Raw genomic sequence first — 20444 nt, forward strand, 5'->3', positions numbered from 1 at the left:
CGGTCTACCTCCAACCCTACCTCCAACCCATGGTGAGCTGCCCCTGATCATGGCAATCTACCTCCAACCCTACCTCCAACCCATGGTGAGTAGCCCCTGATCCCGGCGGTCTACCTCCAACCCTACCTCCAACCCATGGTGAGCTTCCCCTGATCCCGGAGGTCTACCTCCAACCCTACCTCCAACCCATGGTGAGCTGCCCCTGATCCCGGCGGTCTACCTACAACTCTACCTCCAACCCATAGTGAGTTGCCCCTGATCCCAGCGGTCTTCCTCCAACCCTACCTCCAACCCATGGTGAGCTTCCCCTGATCCCGGCGGTCTACCTCCAACCCTACCTCCAACCCAAGTTGAGCTGCCCCTGATCCCGGCGGTCTACCTCCAACCCTATATCCATCCCATGGTGAGCTGCCCCTGATCCCGGTGGTCTACCTCCAACCCTACCTCCAACCCTACCTCCAACCCATGGTGAGCTGCCCCTGATCCCGGCGGTCTACCTCCAACCCATGGTGAGCTGCCCTTGATCCCAGCGGTCTACCTCCAACCCTACCTCCAACCCATGGAGAGCTGCCCCTGATCCCAGCGGTCTACCTCCAACCCTACCTCCAACCCATGGTGAGCTGCCCCTGATCCCGGCGGTCTACCTCCAACCCTACCTCCAACCCATGGTGAGCTGCCCCTGATCCCGGCGGTCTACCTCCAACCCTACCTCCAACCCATGGTGAGCTGCCCCTGATCCCGGCGGTCTACCTCCAACCCATGGTGAGCTGCAACTGATCCCGGCGGTCTACCTCCAACCCTACCTCCAACCCATGGAGAGCTGCCCCTGATCCCAGCGGTCAACCTCCAACCCAGAAAGTTCTCTATAACACAAGTGATATTATAGCATGGATCCACAATGCTCAAGTCTAATGGATCTGTCTGGGTGATGTCATATAACTCAGTTGTCATCAGTCTTATTCCAAATCTTTCCCTGCAAGCCGCAAAAGAGCCATGCTTCCATGCAAAGCACAGCGAGCCTTTGCAACCAATCAGATGTCACCACTGTCTGTTCAGAACATTCAGAAAAATAAAAGATTACATCCGATTGGTTGGACTGCACTTTGCACATGGCTTCTTGCCCAAATTCATGTCTAACATGCATGTTCGCAACAAACGCCACTGGTACCAATTAGTTAATGGAGCCACCAACCTTTCCTATTATAGACACATAAAAAACACTTTAAACGCCAGAAAAAAAATAATTGTTTGAAATTCTATTGCCAAACTTGCTTGTTAAAATAAAGTCGCCCATGACTTGATGTCATTTAGACGTATTCATAAAGCATGAAAAACCATTGTCATGCAAAGTGCTGTAACTCATAGTAACCAGCTTCCTGATTACTCTAGCCTTAAAAAAATGAATTCTGATTGGCCGATAAGGGTCATTGCACTTTACAGATTGCTTGATTGCCCTATTAAAGAAGCTCATAGGATTTTAATAGCGGATATGAAGCTTGTCTGTCTGCGCAGAGCTCCTTACCTGCACCTGCATGAAAGAGCCCCGGTAGAAGCAGCATGCAGCCGCTGATAGGGCGCTCCATAAACTGCACCTGTCAGTCATTGTAAAAGCAGATCCTCCATCCAAATACACAGAGAAGCCGGGATCCTTCAGCCTTTCCCCGTCCCCCCGGTCTGGTGGCTGTGTGTAGCAGCCTGTACAGCTGATGCTCCCTACTGGTGCTGATGCTGCTGCTGGATTGCAGGCTGATGGTTCAAGCATTACCTCATCTCTTGTCAGTAGAGCATCATGGGAGGAGTCTGGTTCTCATAGAAATTCACCTCCCCCCCCCCTCCTCCTACCGCCGCTCTTATCTCCCAATTCCCATTCTGCCTCTATGGGATCACACCTCCCCTTTTTCCTTGCTTTTGGAAGGGAAGGAGGGCTGCTTAGTCTGTGAATGAATGAGATTCTGCTGGGTGGGGGGCAGGGTAAGAATCCGAGGTCATCAGGAGCACCTCGGGAAACCGCCCAGGTGACCTAATGCTGGCTATAGACATAAATCCGCGCTCTTCCGATTTCACATGCAATTTTTTTTCCCTCGTAGTTTTGTGCGAGCGATCAATGCATTAACATGAGTGATTTTGCATGACGAATGATACGTTTGTAAAACACGCACACCAGAAAATATTGAACTGTCACTTCTAGGTGCAGAAAGCCGGCTTTACCATGTTCTGCTACCAATAAAACGACGATCCTTTGATCTAAGTGGGATTCTTATTGCTGTTTTTGGGCGCTCCTTTAACCGACTACCATTAGAAACTTTGGAAACGACCACTAGGCTGAACTAGGAAGGTCTACACCCAAAAGTGGAACTTTCGGTCATTTGCTCCCCCCCCCCCCCCCAATTGCAATTTGGATTGAAAGGTAATATTGCATTAAGACCCCACCCCATGGTGAGCTGCCCCTGATCCCGGCGGTCTACCTCCTACCCTACCACCAACCCATGGTGAGCTGCCCCTGATCCCGGCTGTCTACCTCCTACCCTACCTCCAACCCATGGTGAGCTGCCCCTGATCCCGGCGGTCTACCTCCAACCCTACCTCCAACCCATGGTGAGCTGCCCCTTATCCCAGCGGTCTAACTCCAACCCTACCTCCAACCCATGGTGAGCTGCCCCTGATCCCAGCGGTCTACCTCCTACCCTACCACCAACCCATGGTGAGCTGCCCCTGATCCCGGCGGTCTACCTCCAACCCTACCTCCAACCCATGGTGAGCTGCCCCTTATGCCGGCGGTCTACCTCCAACCCTACCTCCAACCCATGGTGAGCTGCCCCTGATCCCGGCGGTCTACCTCCTACACTACCACCAACCCATGGTGAGCTGCCCCTGATCCCGGCGGTCTACCTCCTACCCTACCACCAACCCATGGTGAGCTGCCCCTGATCCCGGCGGTCTACCTCCAACCCTACCTCCAACCCATGGTGAGCTGCCCCTGATCCTGGCAGTCTACCTCCAACCCTACCTCCAACCCATGGTGAGCTGCCCCTGATCCCGGCGGTCTACCTCCTACCCTACCACCAACCCATGGTGAGCTGCCCCTGATCCCGGCGGTCTACCTCCTACCCTACCTCCAACCCATGGTGAGCTGCCCCTGATCCCGGCGGTCTACCTCCTACCCTACCACCAACCCATGGTGAGCTGCCCCTGATCCCGGCGGTCTACCTCCTACCCTACCTCCAACCCATGGTGAGCTGCCCCTGATCCCGGCGGTCTACCTCCTACCCTACCACCAACCCATGGTGAGCTGCCCCTGATCCCGGCGGTCTACCTCCAACCCTACCTCCAACCCATGGTGAGCTGCCCCTTATCCCGGCGGTCTAACTCCAACCCTACCTCCAACCCATGGTGAGCTGCCCCTGATCCCGGCGGTCTACCTCCTACCCTACCACCAACCCATGGTGAGCTGCCCCTGATCCCGGCGGTCTACCTCCAACCCTACCTCCAACCCATGGTGAGCTGCCCCTTATGCCGACGGTCTACCTCCAACCCTACCTCCAACCCATGGTGAGCTGCCCCTGATCCCGGCGGTCTACCTCCAACCCATGGTGAGCTGCCCCTGATCCCGGCGGTCTACCTCCTACACTACCACCAACCCATGGTGAGCTGCCCCTGATCCCGGCGGTCTACCTCCAACCCTACCTCCAACCCATGGTGAGCTGCCCCTTATGCCGGCGGTCTACCTCCAACCCTACCTCCAACCCATGGTGAGCTGCCCCTGATCCCGGCGGTCTACCTCCTACCCTACCTCCAACCCATGGTGAGCTGCCCCTGATCCCGGCGGTCTACCTCCTACCCTACCACCAACCCATGGTGAGCTGCCCCTGATCCCGGCGGTCTACCTCCAACCCTACCTCCAACCCATGGTGAGCTGCCCCTTATCCCGGCGGTCTAACTCCAACCCTACCTCCAACCCATGGTGAGCTGCCCCTGATCCCGGCGGTCTACCTCCTACCCTACCACCAACCCATGGTGAGCTGCCCCTGATCCCGGCGGTCTACCTCCAACCCTACCTCCAACCCATGGTGAGCTGCCCCTTATGCCGACGGTCTACCTCCAACCCTACCTCCAACCCATGGTGAGCTGCCCCTGATCCCGGCGGTCTACCTCCAACCCATGGTGAGCTGCCCCTGATCCCGGCGGTCTACCTCCTACACTACCACCAACCCATGGTGAGCTGCCCCTGATCCCGGCGGTCTACCTCCAACCCTACCTCCAACCCATGGTGAGCTGCCCCTTATGCCGGCGGTCTACCTCCAACCCTACCTCCAACCCATGGTGAGCTGCCCCTGATCCCGGCGGTCTACCTCCAACCCTACCTCCAACCCATGGTGAGCTGCCCCTGATCCCGGCGGTCTACCTCCAACCCTACCTCCAACCCATGGTGAGCTGCCCCTGATCCCGGCGGTCTACCTCCAACACATGGCAATTTGGATTGAAAGGTAATATTCCATTCAGACCCCACTTTCCACAGTTCACATGGAGGTAGGGTTGGAGGTAGACCGGTTGTGGACAGCTTACCGCAGATTTACTGCGGCACGATGGGGCTCTCCCAGGCAAACCGACGTAGGGCTACGTCGGTGGCGTGCCTGCAGCTAGGGGGCGAGCGCACACCTCCGGCGGCACGCTCCCGCTCCCGTTTGTCAGCGGGAAAGCCGATGCAGCAGGCAGGCGGGTCCGATTGCTGCCTGACACCCGCGATCGTTCCCCGCTGAGAGAGAAGAACGGTCAGCTGTTGTAAACAGGATCATATGTCTCTATGGTCATTCCACAAGCCACGCCCCTAGGTACACATTTAACCCCTTGATCACACACACTGTTAACCCCTTCCCTGCCAGTGTCATTATTACAGTAACAGTGCATATTTTTTAGCACTGATTACTGTAGTAATGTCACTGGTCCCCCTAAAAGTGTCAAAAATGTCAGTTAGGGGTGCGATCCGTCCGCCGCAATGTCGCAGTCCCGCAAAAAATCGCAGATTGCCGCCATTACTAGTAAAAAAAAAAAACAATAAAAATGACATTTAGACACAGTGGGAGGCGGGCCACGGGAGGAGTGGCGGCGATTCCCGCCGGCCTACCGCAATAGTCAGAGAAACTGACAGAAGATTTGCCTGCTTATGTAAACAAAGCAGGCGGATCTTCTGTTAGACAGGCATGAAGAGATCAGGAGTTTCAGCTAAGCTGAAACCCTGATCTCTCTGTGCCTGTCACAGAGCCCATCCCCCACACAGTTAGTAGGCATATTTAGGCTCACATTAACCCCTTTGATCACCAACCTTGTTAACCCCTTCCCTGCCAGTGTCATTATTACAATAACAGTGCATATTTTTTAGTACTGATTACTGTAGTAATGTCGCTGGTCCCCCCAAAAGTGTCAAAAATGTCAGTTAGGGGTCCGATCTGTCCGCTGCAATGTCGCAGTCCCGCAAACAATTGCAGATTGCCGCCATTACTAGTAAAAAAAAAAAAAAAACAATAAAAATGACATAAATCTTTCCCATAGTTAGTTGACGCAATAACTTTTGCGCAAACCAATCAAAATATGCTTATTGCAATTTTTATTTTTGCCAAAAATATGTATCAGAAAACAAATTGACTTAAAATGTTAAAAAATTTAGATTTTTTTTTTTTTTTTTGGGAATGTCATATAGCAGAATGTGAAAAATATTGTTTTATTTTTTTCAGAATTGTCGCTCTTATTTTGTTTATAGCGCAAAAAATTAAAATCGCAGAGGTGATCAAATACCACCAAAGGAAAGCTCTATTTGTGGGAAAAAAAAGGACATCAATTTTATTTGGGTACAGCGCACGACCGCACAATTGTCCGTTAAAGTAACACAGTGCCGAATCGCAAAATAAGGCCTGGTCATTAAGGGGGTAAAACCTTGAAGTGGTTATTGTGGAATGTATATTCCTTGCTGAAGAACATTAGGGCCTGGTCAGGAAGGGGGCAAATCCTTCTGGTCTTAAAGTGGTTAAAGTGGTAATAAATCCCCCAAAGATACCTCAAACCTCCAGCAATGCAGCAGTTACACACCTCGCCAGCCACGGTCAGCTTCTCCCCAAGTGCTGAGTTTTCTACCACCTGATCGACTGGCAGGGGTTGCTGTCCTTGCTGGCAGCCCCGCTCTATGAGGGGGGAGCGGAGGGTGTGGCTTAGAGCTATAGATGCACGCACAGCATGGCTCGGGAGCGAGCCTGCATGAGTACCCCCATTGCAAGCGACTTGCTATGAGGGCACTCAGAGAAAAGGAGGAGCAGACAGCGCCGGTGGGGGACCCCAGATAAGGAGGATTGAGGCTATTCCGTGCAAAACTTTTGCACAGAGCACTTAAGTATAAGATATTTGTTATTTTAATTAATATAGCACTACCCCCGTAGGAGTCGCTAGTGTCCCAGGTCCCCACTGCTGCACAGCCAGTCACATAGCATTTCCTTCACATTCTAATGCAGAAAACAGTCTTTGGCTTGTTTTAATGTTTCATTAGGGGTTGATAACTTGGATGGTGTAGGGAATTATGGGATGCCCCACTTGAAAACTATCCAGAACCATGAAAAAGGGACCCTTCCTCCCTATTTACAAGACATCCTCTTCTTCCTTCCTCCTACACAAACTTGGTTTTCAATGCACAGCCTCTGCTGCGCCCTCCTGTGGGAACTAGTAGGGATGCAAAAGCCCATTATAGGCAGGAACTCTCTGTCCCTTGACAAAGTAGTGCAGTGTGAGTGAACAGCATGACATTCCTCCTTCTGCTTCCCTGTGGCCAATGATCCCAGCTCCATTTGCTTGCAGAAATTGCTAGCCCACCTGATCTTCCTCACAGTCCTCCTGACTGACTTTTTAGTCCAGTCCTGCCTGACTGTCACACACACACATGGACTAGATGAAGACTTGGCACTACACTGTCTTCAAGAGAGTCTCTCCGATTATCTTGTCCCTGCATCGTGCTGATCTACTCACTGTCACTCCTTGCTCCTTCCCGTTGGCTCTCCGGCATGAATCCTTCCTCTGCCTGCTGTGTTAGGATCCCCCCCAGGCCAGCTTTCCTCAGCACCTGGCAATCCCCCCCCCCCCCCGGCTCGGTAAGGGGTCCCTTCACAGCACCATTTCTCCATCTTCCACCCGACTCCCCTGCTGGAATGGCCCATATCTTTTTATGGGGTTGTCCCATCCCCATGCCAGCCCACCTCTAGGGGTTGGCTGAGGCCCCATAAATATGACAGCTCCTCCTAACCCCCACCCTCTAGTTCTAGAAGCTTCTCCAACCTTCTAGACACCAAGTGGAGACACCACAGAGCTGCCAGGATGAGTCATCCAGTCCTGGCCTTTAGTAACCCTGACTGAATTTAATGACTTAGGTTATTCCTGGCCAGAATATGCTTTTTCCTACTCTCAACACTAGTAGCACACACTAGAGGGTAATACATTAACCACATGCCGACCAGCCGCCATATTTTTACGGCGGCAGGTCGGCTCTGTCCCGCGAAACTACGTAGGTGTACTTCGTTTCGCGGGACCGCTAGTGGGGGCACGCACCGATTGGCTACAAGGGGAGCCAATCAGCCGGTCTGGTGGCCACAATGTCTGCAGGGCAACCGCGATCGATCCCCGTAGAGACAGAATGGCGGTCTGCCGTTGTAAACACGGCAGTCCGCTGTTCTGTCAGTAATGAACACAGGGATCCTGTGTTCCTCTTATTTAGGAACACAGGTCTCTGTGTTCATTCAGCAAACCCATCCCCCACACAGTTAGAAAGCACCCCCTAGGGACACATTTAACCCTTTGATCATCCCTGGTGTTAACCCCCTACCCTGCCAGTGTCATTAGTACAGTAACAGTGAATATTTTTAGCACTGATTACTGTAGTAATGTCACTGGTCCCCCCAAAAGTGTCAGTTCGGTGTCCAATCTATCCGCCACAATGTCACAGTCTCGCTAAGAATTGATGATCGCCATTACTAAAAAAATAAAAATTACATAAATCTTTCCCCTAGTTTGTAGACACGATAACTTTTGCGCAAACCAATCAATATACACTTATTGGGATTTTTTAAAGAGGTTGTAAACCAAAAAAAAAAAAATGAAAAAAAAAAAAAACCCTGCAAGACAAAGGCATAATGAGCTAGTATACATCGCATACTAGCTCATTATGAAATACTTACCTTAGAACGAAGCCCCCACAGTGCTGCCCGCTCACACGGGCATTTTCGGCCGTCCTGCTTCCTGGTTCACGTCCTCTGGCATGCGCGCGGGAGCCGTTCACGACACAGGGCTCAGAAGGAACGGCACAGGTGGACGTTCCTTCAGAGCGCATGCGCCGATGATGTCATCGGCTGCATGAAATGTAAATATCTCCTAAACGGTGCAAGTTTGGGAGATATTTACAGTCCCTATAGGTAAGCCTTATTAAAGGCTTACCTATAGGTACAAGTTACAAGAGCAGGTTTACAACCACTTTTACCAAAAATATGTAGCAGGATACAAATTGGCCTAAAATTATGAAAAAATTAGATTTTTAATTATTTTTTTTACTGGGAATGTTATATAGCAGAAAGTAAAAAATATAAATTTTTTTTGTTTTAGCGCCAAAAAAAAAGAATTGCACAGGTGATCAAATACGACCAAAAGAAAGCTCTATTTGTGGGGAAAAAAGGACATCAATTTTATTTTGGTACAGCGTCGCACGACCGCACAATTGTCAGTTAAGTTGGGTACACACTAGTAGAAAATCTGCTGAAAATTCCTGTCAGAGGTAAAATCGTTCGCAGCCGATGCCGACATTTTCAACAAAAAAAAAAAAACGGAGGGACAAACACCAAAATTTTTATCGTCCGTCCCAAGACGACCAATTGTCGTTTAATGTGTAGGCAGTACGTCGGATACGAAAGGCCGCGTATGATCTGAAGTTGCTGACGACCCGGACGTCTAGAAACAAATGTCCCAAAAAAGAAAAAAATTGGACGAGAAATTTCGTGAACATTTATGCACTCTCAACTAAAAACGGTTATGACCGCTGAGCATGAGAGAGAAAAATCGGAGGATATTTCGTCCGATTTTCGTCAAGTGTGTACGGGCCTTTAAAGTAACGCAGTGCCGAATCGCAAAAAATAGCCTGGTCATTAAGTGCTAGTTCACACTTCAGCGATGACAGACATCGCACGTGATTCTCAGCGCACTGCTATGCAAATCACACGCAATGTCTGAGCATTGCAAAGTCAGCCATACAGATTGTAAGGCTGAATTTGCATCGCATTCAGACCAAAACTCGCACAGGACTTTTTTTTAGGGTCTGCACCAGAATCAGATCGCACGGGTGTTCACACATATGTATTCTGATTCATGTCCGAACCGACAGTTCGCACTGCGATATGCAAACTGACCTGGGGGGTGTCATTAACTTTGTATTGACACCCCCAGCGAGTCGAGTGCGATGCGGGAACCCCGGAGTGGATTCGCCGGGTTCCCACATTGCATATGTGTGAAACGGCACTAAGGGGGAGTAAAACCTTCCGGTCAAGAAGTGAAGACGTTTATAGGGATGCACCGATCCGATATTAGGATCGGATATCGGCGCTGATATTGCCATAATAGCTGGATCGGGGGATCGGTAAAATGAACAGATCCACGGGCTGATCCGGTTTTGCTCTTTACATAGCTGTGAGGGAGCAGAGAACAGCTGTCAAAGAAAAAAAAAAAACGATACCGATCTGGAAGTATTATTTTGTTATAAGCTCACAAAACAGTACTTCCGGATTGGACTCGGGATCGGCGATTTCACAAAGCAAAAGATTGGCATCGGGACCAAAAAAGTCGGTTCGGTGCATCCCTAGACATTTACATAAATGCAGGAATTTTTGGGCACCTGTGCCTCCCAGGGAGCTGAAAACATCAGGAATTGACACCGATAGGCCAAACTGCCCATGTGTATGAGATCTATGGTAGCTGAAGGCCCCCACATGGAAACAATCTTTCTACAATAAAATCATTCTCTTTGTTATTATAATTGGGTGATCCTTTGCAATCATAAAAAGCCCTCCACCCCGGTAGGCTCTAGGACATTGGACTGTAGCTTACCACCATGCCTAGCAGATTTGGAGGACAGATGATCTGGCAAGCATGAAGCCATGGACAAGCGTGTCCCTCCTGGCACTCATTTGTTAGACAGAAGCTTCCTTGTTTGAAGCTGCAGACAGACATGCGGCCAGAATGCGGCTTTTGAAAGCAGCATGTTTTACCCTGAAAGAGTTTTCTATCTACAGATCACTTGAAATAACCGGATTATACTGCAGCTACTAAATTCATTCTATTCCTTTTTATTTTTTTAGCTAGAGTCTGTATATGCACCATATTATGTTCAGATATCATACTGTGAATCACTGATGGATTTACATATGGGCAGCGGTGAAACAAAAGATACTGCGCTAATCTTGCCAAGAGCCTCCAGAAGATATAAGAAGCTAACTGGGAAGACCCGAAAAAACAGCAGTTCTGTCTGCATTTGGTATTTAATGCGGAACTCTAGCCAAAAGTTCCCGCTTTAACCACTTCAGCTCCGGAAGAATTTACCCCCTTAATGACCGGCCATTTTTTTTGCGATTCGGCACTGCGTTATTTAACGAAAAATTGCACAGTCGTGCAACGCTGTACCCAAATACAATTGGTGTCCTTTTTTCCTCACAAATAGAGCTTTCTTTTGGTGGTATTTGATCACCTCTGCGATTTTTAGATTTTCCGCTAAAAACAAAAAAATAGCAACAATTTTGAAAAAAAAAAAAAAAAACATATTTTTTACTTTATGCTATAAAACATTCCCAATAAAAAAAATTAAAAAATCTATTTTTTTTATTAGTTTAGGCCAGTTTGTATTCTGCTACATATTTTTGGTAAAAATAAATCGCAATAAGCGTATTTTGATTGGTTTGCGCAAATGTTATCGTGTCTACTAACTACGGGAAAGATTTATGTCATTTTTATTGTTTTCTTTTTTTTTTTACTAGTAATGGCGACAATCTGCGATTTTTAGCGGGACTGCAACATTGCAGTGGACAGATCGGACCCCTGACTGACATTTTTGACACTTTTGGGAGCACCAGTGACATTACTACTGTAATCAGTGCTAAAAATATGCACTGTTACTGTAATAATGACACTGGCAGGGAAGGGGTTAATACTGGGGGTGATCAAAGGGTTAAATGTGTCCCTAGGGGGTGCTTTCTAACTGTGCGGGGGATGGGTTTGCTGAATGAACACAGAGACCTGTGTTCCTAAATAAGAGGAACACAGGATCCCTGTGTTCATTACTGAAAGAACAGCGGACTGTGTGGGGGGAAGGGCTCTGTGACAGGCACAGAGAGATCGGGGTTGTAGCTTAGCTGAAACTCTTGATCTCTTCATGCCTGTCTGACAGAAGATCCGTCTGCTTTGTTTACATAAGCAGGCGGGTCTTCTGTCAGTTTCGCTGACGATTGCGGGAGGCCGGCTGCAATCACTGCTACTCGTCCAGTGGCCCGCCTCCCACTGTGTCTAAACACAGTGGGAGCGCGGCTCCGGCGGTGCGTGCGCGGCTCCGGCGGCGCGTGCGCACCGCCAAGACCTCGTGCACGAAGTCACGTAGTACTATGTGATTTTGCGCAGCCGAGCCGCCCTGCCGCAGTAATACTAAGGTGGGTGGTCGGCAAGAGGTTAAGAACTCGTCCCCGGCTCCTCTTGCACAATGGGCACTTTTAAGGAGCGGGGTAGCAGGTACCCGATTTTGACAGGTCTAATCAAGTTCAAATACAAGAGAAAATTTGACCGCACTCCGACATAAAGGCAAACAATGGACTTTATTGAATAAAATACGCTCCAAATATGGCAACCATCATGGATATCCAGACGAACAAGAGAAACTGTTGATGCGTTTCACAAATTACATATATTAGACCAGTTATGGGGAACCTTGGCACCCCAGATGTTTTGAAAATACATTTCCCATGGTGCTCAACTACACTGCAGAGTGCATGAGAGTCATGGGAAATGTAGTTCCAAAACATCTGGGAAGCCAAGGTTCACCATCACTGTATATCTAATTCGTGAAACGCGTCAACTCTTTCTCTTGTTCTTCTGTATGTCCATGATGGTTGCCATATTAGGAGTGTATTTTATTCAATAAAGTCCATTGTTTGCCTTCATGTCGGAGTGCGGTCAACATTTCTCTTGTATTTGAACTTGCTCAGACCGCGGACTGGACGTGCACCTGACCCTTGATGGTCTTATCACTCACACCTGAGCGGCTACCTTTCCATTGTTGTCCACGACTTTGACAGGTACCTGCTCTTACTTCAGTTCCGAGCGCCATGTGATCTCCTCCCTCCCCCCTGCAGTCTTCTGGGACACTGACAGGTCCCGGAAGACTGGTTCCATTAGTCAGGATGCGCAGCGCGACTCACGTATGCGCAGTCAGTGCGCACCCAGCTGTGAAGCCGCAAGCTGTCACAGCCGGGTGCCCATAGAGAAGCTGCTGGCGCTGCTGAGGGAGGATGGAGTATGAAGATAACTGGGGTGAGTTCACCTGGACTGTGGGATGGGTGAGTGCCTGTTCTTTTAAAAGTCACCAGCTACACTTTTTGTAGCTGCTGACTTTTATTTTTTTGACAGGGGCCTGGAGATCTTCTTTATCCACTTGCCGACCAGCTGCTGCAGTTATACAGCAGCAGGTTCCTGTATGGCGGTTTTCAGTAGCGATCCTATGGGCGCTTCCGCACCGCCGGAGGCTCGCACCTGCACCCACTCGCCAGTGGGTAAACTGAGGCGCGGGGTCGGCGGCTGTGATTGCTGCCGGGCACCCGTGATCGCATCCCGTGAAGAGAGAGACAGTCTGCTTGATATTACAAGTCCAACCCCCACACAGTTAGAAAACACCCCCGAGGCTCACACTTAACCCTTTGATCGTTCCCCTTCCCTGCCAGTGTCAATATTACAGTAACAGTGCATAATGTTACCACTGATTACTGTAGTAATGTCACTGGTCCTTTAATTTAGGGGTCCGATCTGTCTGCCGCAATGTCGCAGTCCCGCTAAAAATCGCTGATCGCCGTCATTACTAGTAAAAAAAAATGACATAAATCTTTCCCCTAGTTTGTAGACGCGATAACTTTTGCGTAAACCAATTAAAATACGCTTATTGGGATTTTTTTTTTTACCAAAAATATGTAGCAGAAAACAAATTGGCCTTTAAATGATGAAAAATTTGATTTTTATTTTTTATTCGGAATGTTTTATAGCAGAAAGTGAAAAATATATATATATTTTTTTTCAGAATTGTCGCTGTTTTATTTGTTTATAGAGCAAAAAAATAAAAATTGCACAGGTGATCAAATACCACCAAAAGAAAGCTTTATTTGTGGGAAAAAAAGGACATCAATTTTATTTGTGTACAGCGTCGCACGACCGTCTGGTAAAATAACGCAGTGCGGAGCCGCAAAAAATGGCCTGGTCATTAAGGGGGGAAATTTTCTGCTGCCAGAAGCGGTTTTGCACAAATGTTAAAGTACATTTGATTAGTTGACCCCCCCCCACACACACACATTATCTATTCTTCTGAAAGCAGGTGAAAGCCTGGAGCACAGGGTTGATTTGATTTAAATTAAGTCAATTTAAATCATCATTTAAATTACTAGTAAAATGGCTTGATTTAAATCAACTCGATTTTAATCATAATTTTTAAAGAGCAGCTGTCATCTCTGTCCTGCATCGGCTCCTCCTTTGATCTGCATTTGACTCACCGACAGTTCCATTCACTTTAATAGGTTGATATGGGATGTAGCGGCAGCAGGTGAGTGGATGCCCGCTAACAGGCGCTGCCATGATGGATCTGAAATGACAGGTGCTCTTTAAATGTAAGGACTCATTGTTGCTGGTAGTTGGAATCTTTAATATTTGCAAACAAAATGAAGGTTTCCTATTTAGAATAATAAGCTGTCAGGTTAGTAAAACAGCGATATCAGAACCAGATCAATCATACAGTTTGTAGTGTACATAGATTTACAAAACAATGGGATAAAGGAATATTCCTGAACTCTGTTTTATCTCATGGTTACTGGTAAATTGTGTGAATGTATCAGTGCAATGCATGTTATCTCAGCTTGAATTCATTGAATGAGTTTACCAAAAATGTAAATATTGCAGAATATACAGCCTCATGCTACATAACTAAGCTCCATTTCATTATTATTATTATTATTATACAGGATTTATATAGCGCTGACAGTTTACGCAGCGCTTTACAACTTGAGGGTAGACAAATACAATACACTTTAATACAGTAGGAATCAGAGGGCCCTGCTCATTAGAGCTTACAATCTTGCTGAATAAACTAAATTTTTAATGTTTCTTAAATAGAAAACTATCTTTAGATAGATTTTTTACTCCAAAAGCATTTTATTAAAATAAATTTGATAAACATCTAAAAAAATCTGATAAAAAAAAAAAAAAACGATCTAAATAAAAAAATCAGATTTTTCTGATTTTATTTTTTATAAGCATTGATTTTTATCCACAAGGCTGGAGCATAATATGTTGGTAGTTTAAAGTTTTTATATTCACACGATATTAGGGCAGCTGTTTATCGAACCCATATTTTCAGTAAAAATACTCTAAAGTTATTTTAGTGCACAGAATATATTAGTCGTTTGTTGGTAAAATATAAAAGATGAGGTTGCACAGAGTAAATAGATACCCAACAAGTCAAGCTTTAAAGGTTAAGTTCACCTTTTTAAAAAAATAAATAAATGCATATCTTTTTGCAGGTAAAAAAATGTTCATTTATTTTTATTTTTTTGTTGGGAGCCTGGAGAGCATTGCACTCATAATCATCAGACCGTGGGTGCAATGCAGGACTCTTGCAGACTGTACGTCAGAATCGTACGTCAGAACAGTTACACACTATCAGGAAGCATCAATGAACTAGCACAGTGCTCAACAGCAGCGTGGTAGCTCATTGAGAACTACAACCGACAGCTTGCTGGACCTGCTGCCAACAGCTGATGGACCATGTCATTTTCTATTCCCAGAACTCTGTGTATGAGTAATGTGGCTGGGGGGGCGGAGAATGACAGAGCGCCGGGGAAGAAGACCACCTGGCACCTGTCACATCAGGGAGCAGGGGAAGGTTTGAGGGCTGGTGCATTTGTAATATATGGGTGTAACATGTTACAAAAGGTGAACCTACCTTTAAATTTGCACACACCCAGGTAACTGCAAATAATTATGGTACATACAATTTTCCATAGACGACACTTTAAAGGAGAAGTACAGCCAAAGCTCTTTTGGCTGTACTTCTCCAGTGGATCACAGGCGCACAGTTAGTTCTGCACTCCTGTGACCCGTTTTAAGCAGACAGCTTAAACTTAGCTTAGGACACATTTGTGTCCCCATCAGAGCCCCCCACACATCTGTGTCCCCATCAGATCCCCCCATACATTTGTGTCCCCATCAGAGCCCCCCACACATCTGTGTCCCCATCAGATCCCCCCATACATTTGTGTCCCCATCAGAGCCCCCCCACACATCTGTGTCCCCATCAGAGCCCCCCACAGATCTGTGTCCCAATCAAAGCCCCCCACAGATTTGTGTCCCCATCAGAGCCCCCCACACATCTGTGTCCCCATCAAAGCCCCCCACAGATCTGTGTCCCCATCAGATCCCCCCACACATCTGTGTCCCCATCAGAGCCCCCCACACATCTGTGTCCCCATCAGAGCCCCCCACACATCTGTGTCCCCATCAGATCCTCCCACACATTTGTGTTCCCATCAGATCCTTCCACACATTTGTGTCCCCATCAGAGCCCCCCACACATCTGTGTCCCCATCAGATCCCCCCATACATTTGTGTCCCCATCAGAGCCCCCCACACATCTGTGTCCCCATCAGAGCCCCCCACAGATCTGTGTCCCAATCAAAGCCCCCCACAGATCTGTGTCCCCATCAGAGCCCCCCACACATCTGTGTCCCCATCAAAGCCCCCCACAGATCTGTGTCCCCATCAGATCCCCCCACACATCTGTGTCCCCATCAGAGCCCCCCACACATCTGTGTCCCCATCAGAGCCCCCCACACATCTGTGTCCCCATCAGATCCTCCCACACATTTGTGTTCCCATCAGATCCTTCCACACATTTGTGTCCCCATCAGAGCCCCCCACACATCTGTGTCCCCATCAGATCCCCCCATACATTTGTGTCCCCATCAGAGCCCCCCACACATCTGTGTCCCCATCAGATCCCCCCATACATTTGTGTCCCCATCAGAACCCCCCACACATCTGTGTCCCCATCAGAGCCCCCCACAGATCTGTGTCCCAATCAAAGCCCCCCACAGATCTGTGTCCCCATCAGAGCCCCCCACACATCTGTGTCCCCATCAAAGCCCCCCACAGATCTGTGTCCCCATCAGATCCCCCCACACATCTGTGTCCCCATCAGAGCCCCCCACACATCTGTGTCCCCATCAGAGCCCCCCACACATCTGTGTCCCCATCAGATCCTCCCACACATTTGTGTTCCCATCAGATCCTTCCACACATTTGTGTCCCCATCAGAGCCCCCCACACATCTGTGTCCCCATCAGATCCCCCCATACATTTGTGTCCCCATCAGAGCCCCCCACACATCTGTGTCCCCATCAGATCCCCCATACATTTGTGTCCCCATCAGAGCCCCCCACACATCTGTGTCCCCATCAGAGCCCCCCACAGATCTGTGTCCCCATCAGAGCCCCCCACACATCTGTGTCCCCATCAAAGCCCCCCACAGATCTGTGTCCCCATCAGATCCCCCCACACATCTGTGTCCCCATCAGAGCCCCCCACACATCTGTGTCCCCATCAGAGCCCCCCACACATCTGTGTCCCCATCAGATCCTCCCACACATTTGTGTTCCCATCAGATCCTTCCACACATTTGTGTCCCCATCAGATCCTTCCACACATCTGTGTCTGCATCAGAGCCCCCCACACATCTGTGTCCCCATCAGATCCCCCCATACATTTGTGTCCCCATCAGAGCCCCCCACACATCTGTGTCCCCATCAGATCCCCCCATACATTTGTGTCCCCATCAGAGCCCCCCACACATCTGTGTCCCCATCAAAGCCCCCCACAGATCTGTGTCCCCATCAGATCCCCCCACACATCTGTGTCCCCATCAGAGCCCCCCACACATCTGTGTCCCCATCAGATCCTTCCACACATTTGTGTCCCCATCAGATCCTTCCACACATCTGTGTCCGCATCAGAGCCCCCCACACATCTGTGTCCCCATCAGATCCCCCCATACATTTGTGTCCCCATCAGAGCCCCCCACACATCTGTGTCCCCATCAGATCCCCCCATACATTTGTGTCCCCATCAGAGCCCCCCACACATCTGTGTCCCCATCAGAGCCCCCCACACATCTGTGTCCCCATCAAAGCCCCCCACAGATCTGTGTCCCCATCAGATCCCCCCACACATCTGTGTCCCCATCAGAGCCCCCCACACATCTGTGTCCCCATCAGAGCCCCCCACACATCTGTGTCCCCATCAGAGCCCCCCACACATTTGTGTCCCCATCAGATCCTTCCACACATTTGTGTCCCCATCAGAGCCCCCCCCACATCTGTGTCCCCATCAGAGCCCCCCACACATTTGTGTCCCCATCAGATCCTTCCACACATTTGTGTCCCCATCAGATCCCCCACACATCTGTGTCCTCATCAGATTCCCCCACACATTTGTGTCCCCATCAGCTCCCCCCACACATTTGTGTTCTCATCAGATTCCCCCCACACATTTGTGTCCCCATCAGATTCCCCCCCCCCACATTTGTGTCCCCATCAGATCCCCCCCACACACATCTGTGTCCCCATCAGAGCCCCCCCCCCACACACATTTGTGTCCCCATCAGATCCCCCCACAAATCTGTGTCCCCATTAGACCCCCCCCCCCCGCAGATTTGCGTCCCCATCAGATCCCCCCCACACATTTGTGTCCCTATCAGAGCCCCCCAAACACATCTGTGTGCCCATCAGAGCCCCTCTCCCCAGAGCATATTTGTTTTCCCTCAGAGACCCCCATATATTTGTGTCCCCAGAGCCCCCTACCTACATTTGTGTCTCCCTCAGAGCCCCCCGCACATTTGTGTCCCCATTAGAGAAACACAACCCCCGCCCATGTGTCTCCCCCATATATGTGTCTCAATAACACCCCACCCACGTGATTTCAAAGCCTCCAGTCAGTGCGATTTCACGCACAGATGTTAATGCAAGTCGCACATTAAATCACCAAAAATAGTGTAGGAATCTTTTTCAAATCAGCACAAGTCGTAGTCGCACTAATTTGCACAGTTCCATAGGCACAAATAAGGTGCGACTTGTCTTGCAATTTTAAACTGTCAAATCGCATGACAAGTTGCACCGGTGTGAACGGGGGCTAACAATAGTGTCCTTGACAGTTTGGACGAGCTTGAAGATCTGCTGCACCTCCCGACTCATGACCGAGGCATGTTGTATACACAATTACAGTGATGCACAGAGGGTAGGAGGTGCAGCGGGGGTTGGGTTGCTTTGTCAGGTTACGGGACCTGCGCTGCATACTGCCAGGGGGGTGAGTGTGCAGTGCAGGTCCTGCGACCCGGCATAGCTTGCAGAGACCGGCCCTGCAGTTAGTCTGAGGACTCAAGTTGCAGGCTGAAAAAAAACATCCGAGCGGGCCCGATGTGGCCTGAGGACCATTCTTTGGAGACCCCTGATTAGGGTTCTTCTTCAAAAAACCCAAACACTTTTTTTTTTTAAGGGGAAACATAGAGGTGTAAAGGGGAACCGATGTAAGGGATTTTCTGCCCACCAAACTTACATCAGAGTTCCCAGCATTCCCCCTTAAATTAGGGCCCTTAAAGGTTCCTTTCCATCAGAATCCACAGGGCACCCCTTACATCTGAGTCCCCCTAACCTTAGTGTACTTACTCGCTTGGAGGCCGGAGAGAGAAGTGAGGAGGGGGAGACTTCAGTCACAGATATTGGATGGTGAGCTCACTCACCCGAGGATGGAGGCTCAGGCATCAACACCTTTCATCCACGATGTATCTGAGCTAAGTTGCTGAGCTTCAAACTTCCATTTCCTGAGGCACAAAACGCCGGGGATTGGAGTGTGTGTGTGTGTGGGGGGGGGGGGGGGGGGGGCAGACAGAGGGGTAGGGGTGGGTGGAGAAGGAGCAGATCAAGCCCTCTCCCCTCTCCTGACCATGTAGGGGGGTGGGACCTGTGTGCACACCTCTGAGCGTTTGTAATACTTGGGGAGACACAGTCCATTCTGAATATTGTGTCCAGGTTTCAGATGGTCTGAAACCCGGACACGTAATGCAAAACATGGGTAGTCTGGGTGAATCCCGAACGGGTGGCAACCCTACCCCTGATCTAAAGCACAGTTTTATATCAACCACGGACAATTGTGCAGTCATGCGACGCAGTACCCAAATAAAATTGATCTCCTTTTCTTTCCACAAATAGAGCTTTCTTTTGGTGGTATATGATCACCTGTGCGATTTTTAATTTTTACGTATAAACAAAAAGAGCGACAATTCTGAAAAAAAAAAACAATATTTTTCACTTTCTGCTATAAAACATCCCCCCCCCCCCCCCCCCAAAAAAAAAAAATCAAAATTTTTTGACATTTTAGGCCAATTTGTTTTCTACTACATATTTTTGGTAAAAAAAATCGCAATAAGCGTATTTTGATTGGTTTGCGAAAAAGCTAACGCGTCTACTAACTACGGGAAAGATTTATGTTGCTTTTATTGTTTCTTTTTTACTAGTAATTTTTTGTGGGACTGCGCTATTGCGGCAGACAGATCGGACCCCTGACTGACATTTTTTACACTTTTGGGGGGACAGTCACATTACTACAGTAATCAGTGCTAAAAATATGCACTGTTCCTGTAATAATGACACTGGCAGGGAAGGGGTTAACACTATGGGTGATCAAAGGGTTAAGTGTGAGCCTAGGGGGTGTTTTCTAACTGTATGGGGGTGTGGCTTGTGAAATGACCATAGAGACCTGTGATCCTATATAGAAGTATCACATGAGCTCTGTGTTTATTCCAGGGAGAAGAACGGTCAGCTGTGTTTACAACAGCTGACCGTTCTTCTCTCTCAGCGGGGGGGAATCGCGGGTGTCAGGCGGCAATCTGAGCCGCCGGCCCGCTGCATCAGAGTCCCTGCTGCCGAGTAGGGACAAGAGCGCGCCGCCAGCGGCGCAAGCTCGCCCTCTAGCTGCAGACGTGCGACCGACGTAGGGCTACGTTGGTTCGCGCAGGAGGGCCGTCCTGCTGCAGTAAAACTGCAGCGGGCGGTTCTTAAGTGGTTAAAGGAATTTTAAGACGGGTT

The 20444-nt window shown here is 49.0% G+C and overlaps 1 protein-coding gene across 2 annotated transcripts in view; it reads right to left on the reverse strand.

Moving 5' to 3' along the window:
- SH2D3C (SH2 domain containing 3C) overlaps positions 1 to 20444 on the reverse strand; it is a 124544-nt gene that overhangs the window by 45523 nt on the left and 58577 nt on the right. Inside the window, exon 1 of one of the 2 annotated variants that reach the window (XM_082263932.1) lies at positions 1523 to 1753. The exons of the other annotated variant lie outside the window; for it this stretch is intronic. Coding sequence (XP_082120058.1) covers positions 1523 to 1603 — 81 coding nt within the window. The 5' untranslated portion in view covers positions 1604 to 1753. Of the gene's footprint in view, positions 1 to 1522; positions 1754 to 20444 lie in introns of those variants that run through there. 2 annotated transcript variants of the gene reach the window in all.

The sequence above is a fragment of the Pelophylax lessonae genome, assembly GCF_965119305.1.
Source record: "Pelophylax lessonae genome assembly, chromosome: 7".
NCBI lineage: Eukaryota > Metazoa > Chordata > Amphibia > Anura > Ranidae > Pelophylax > Pelophylax lessonae.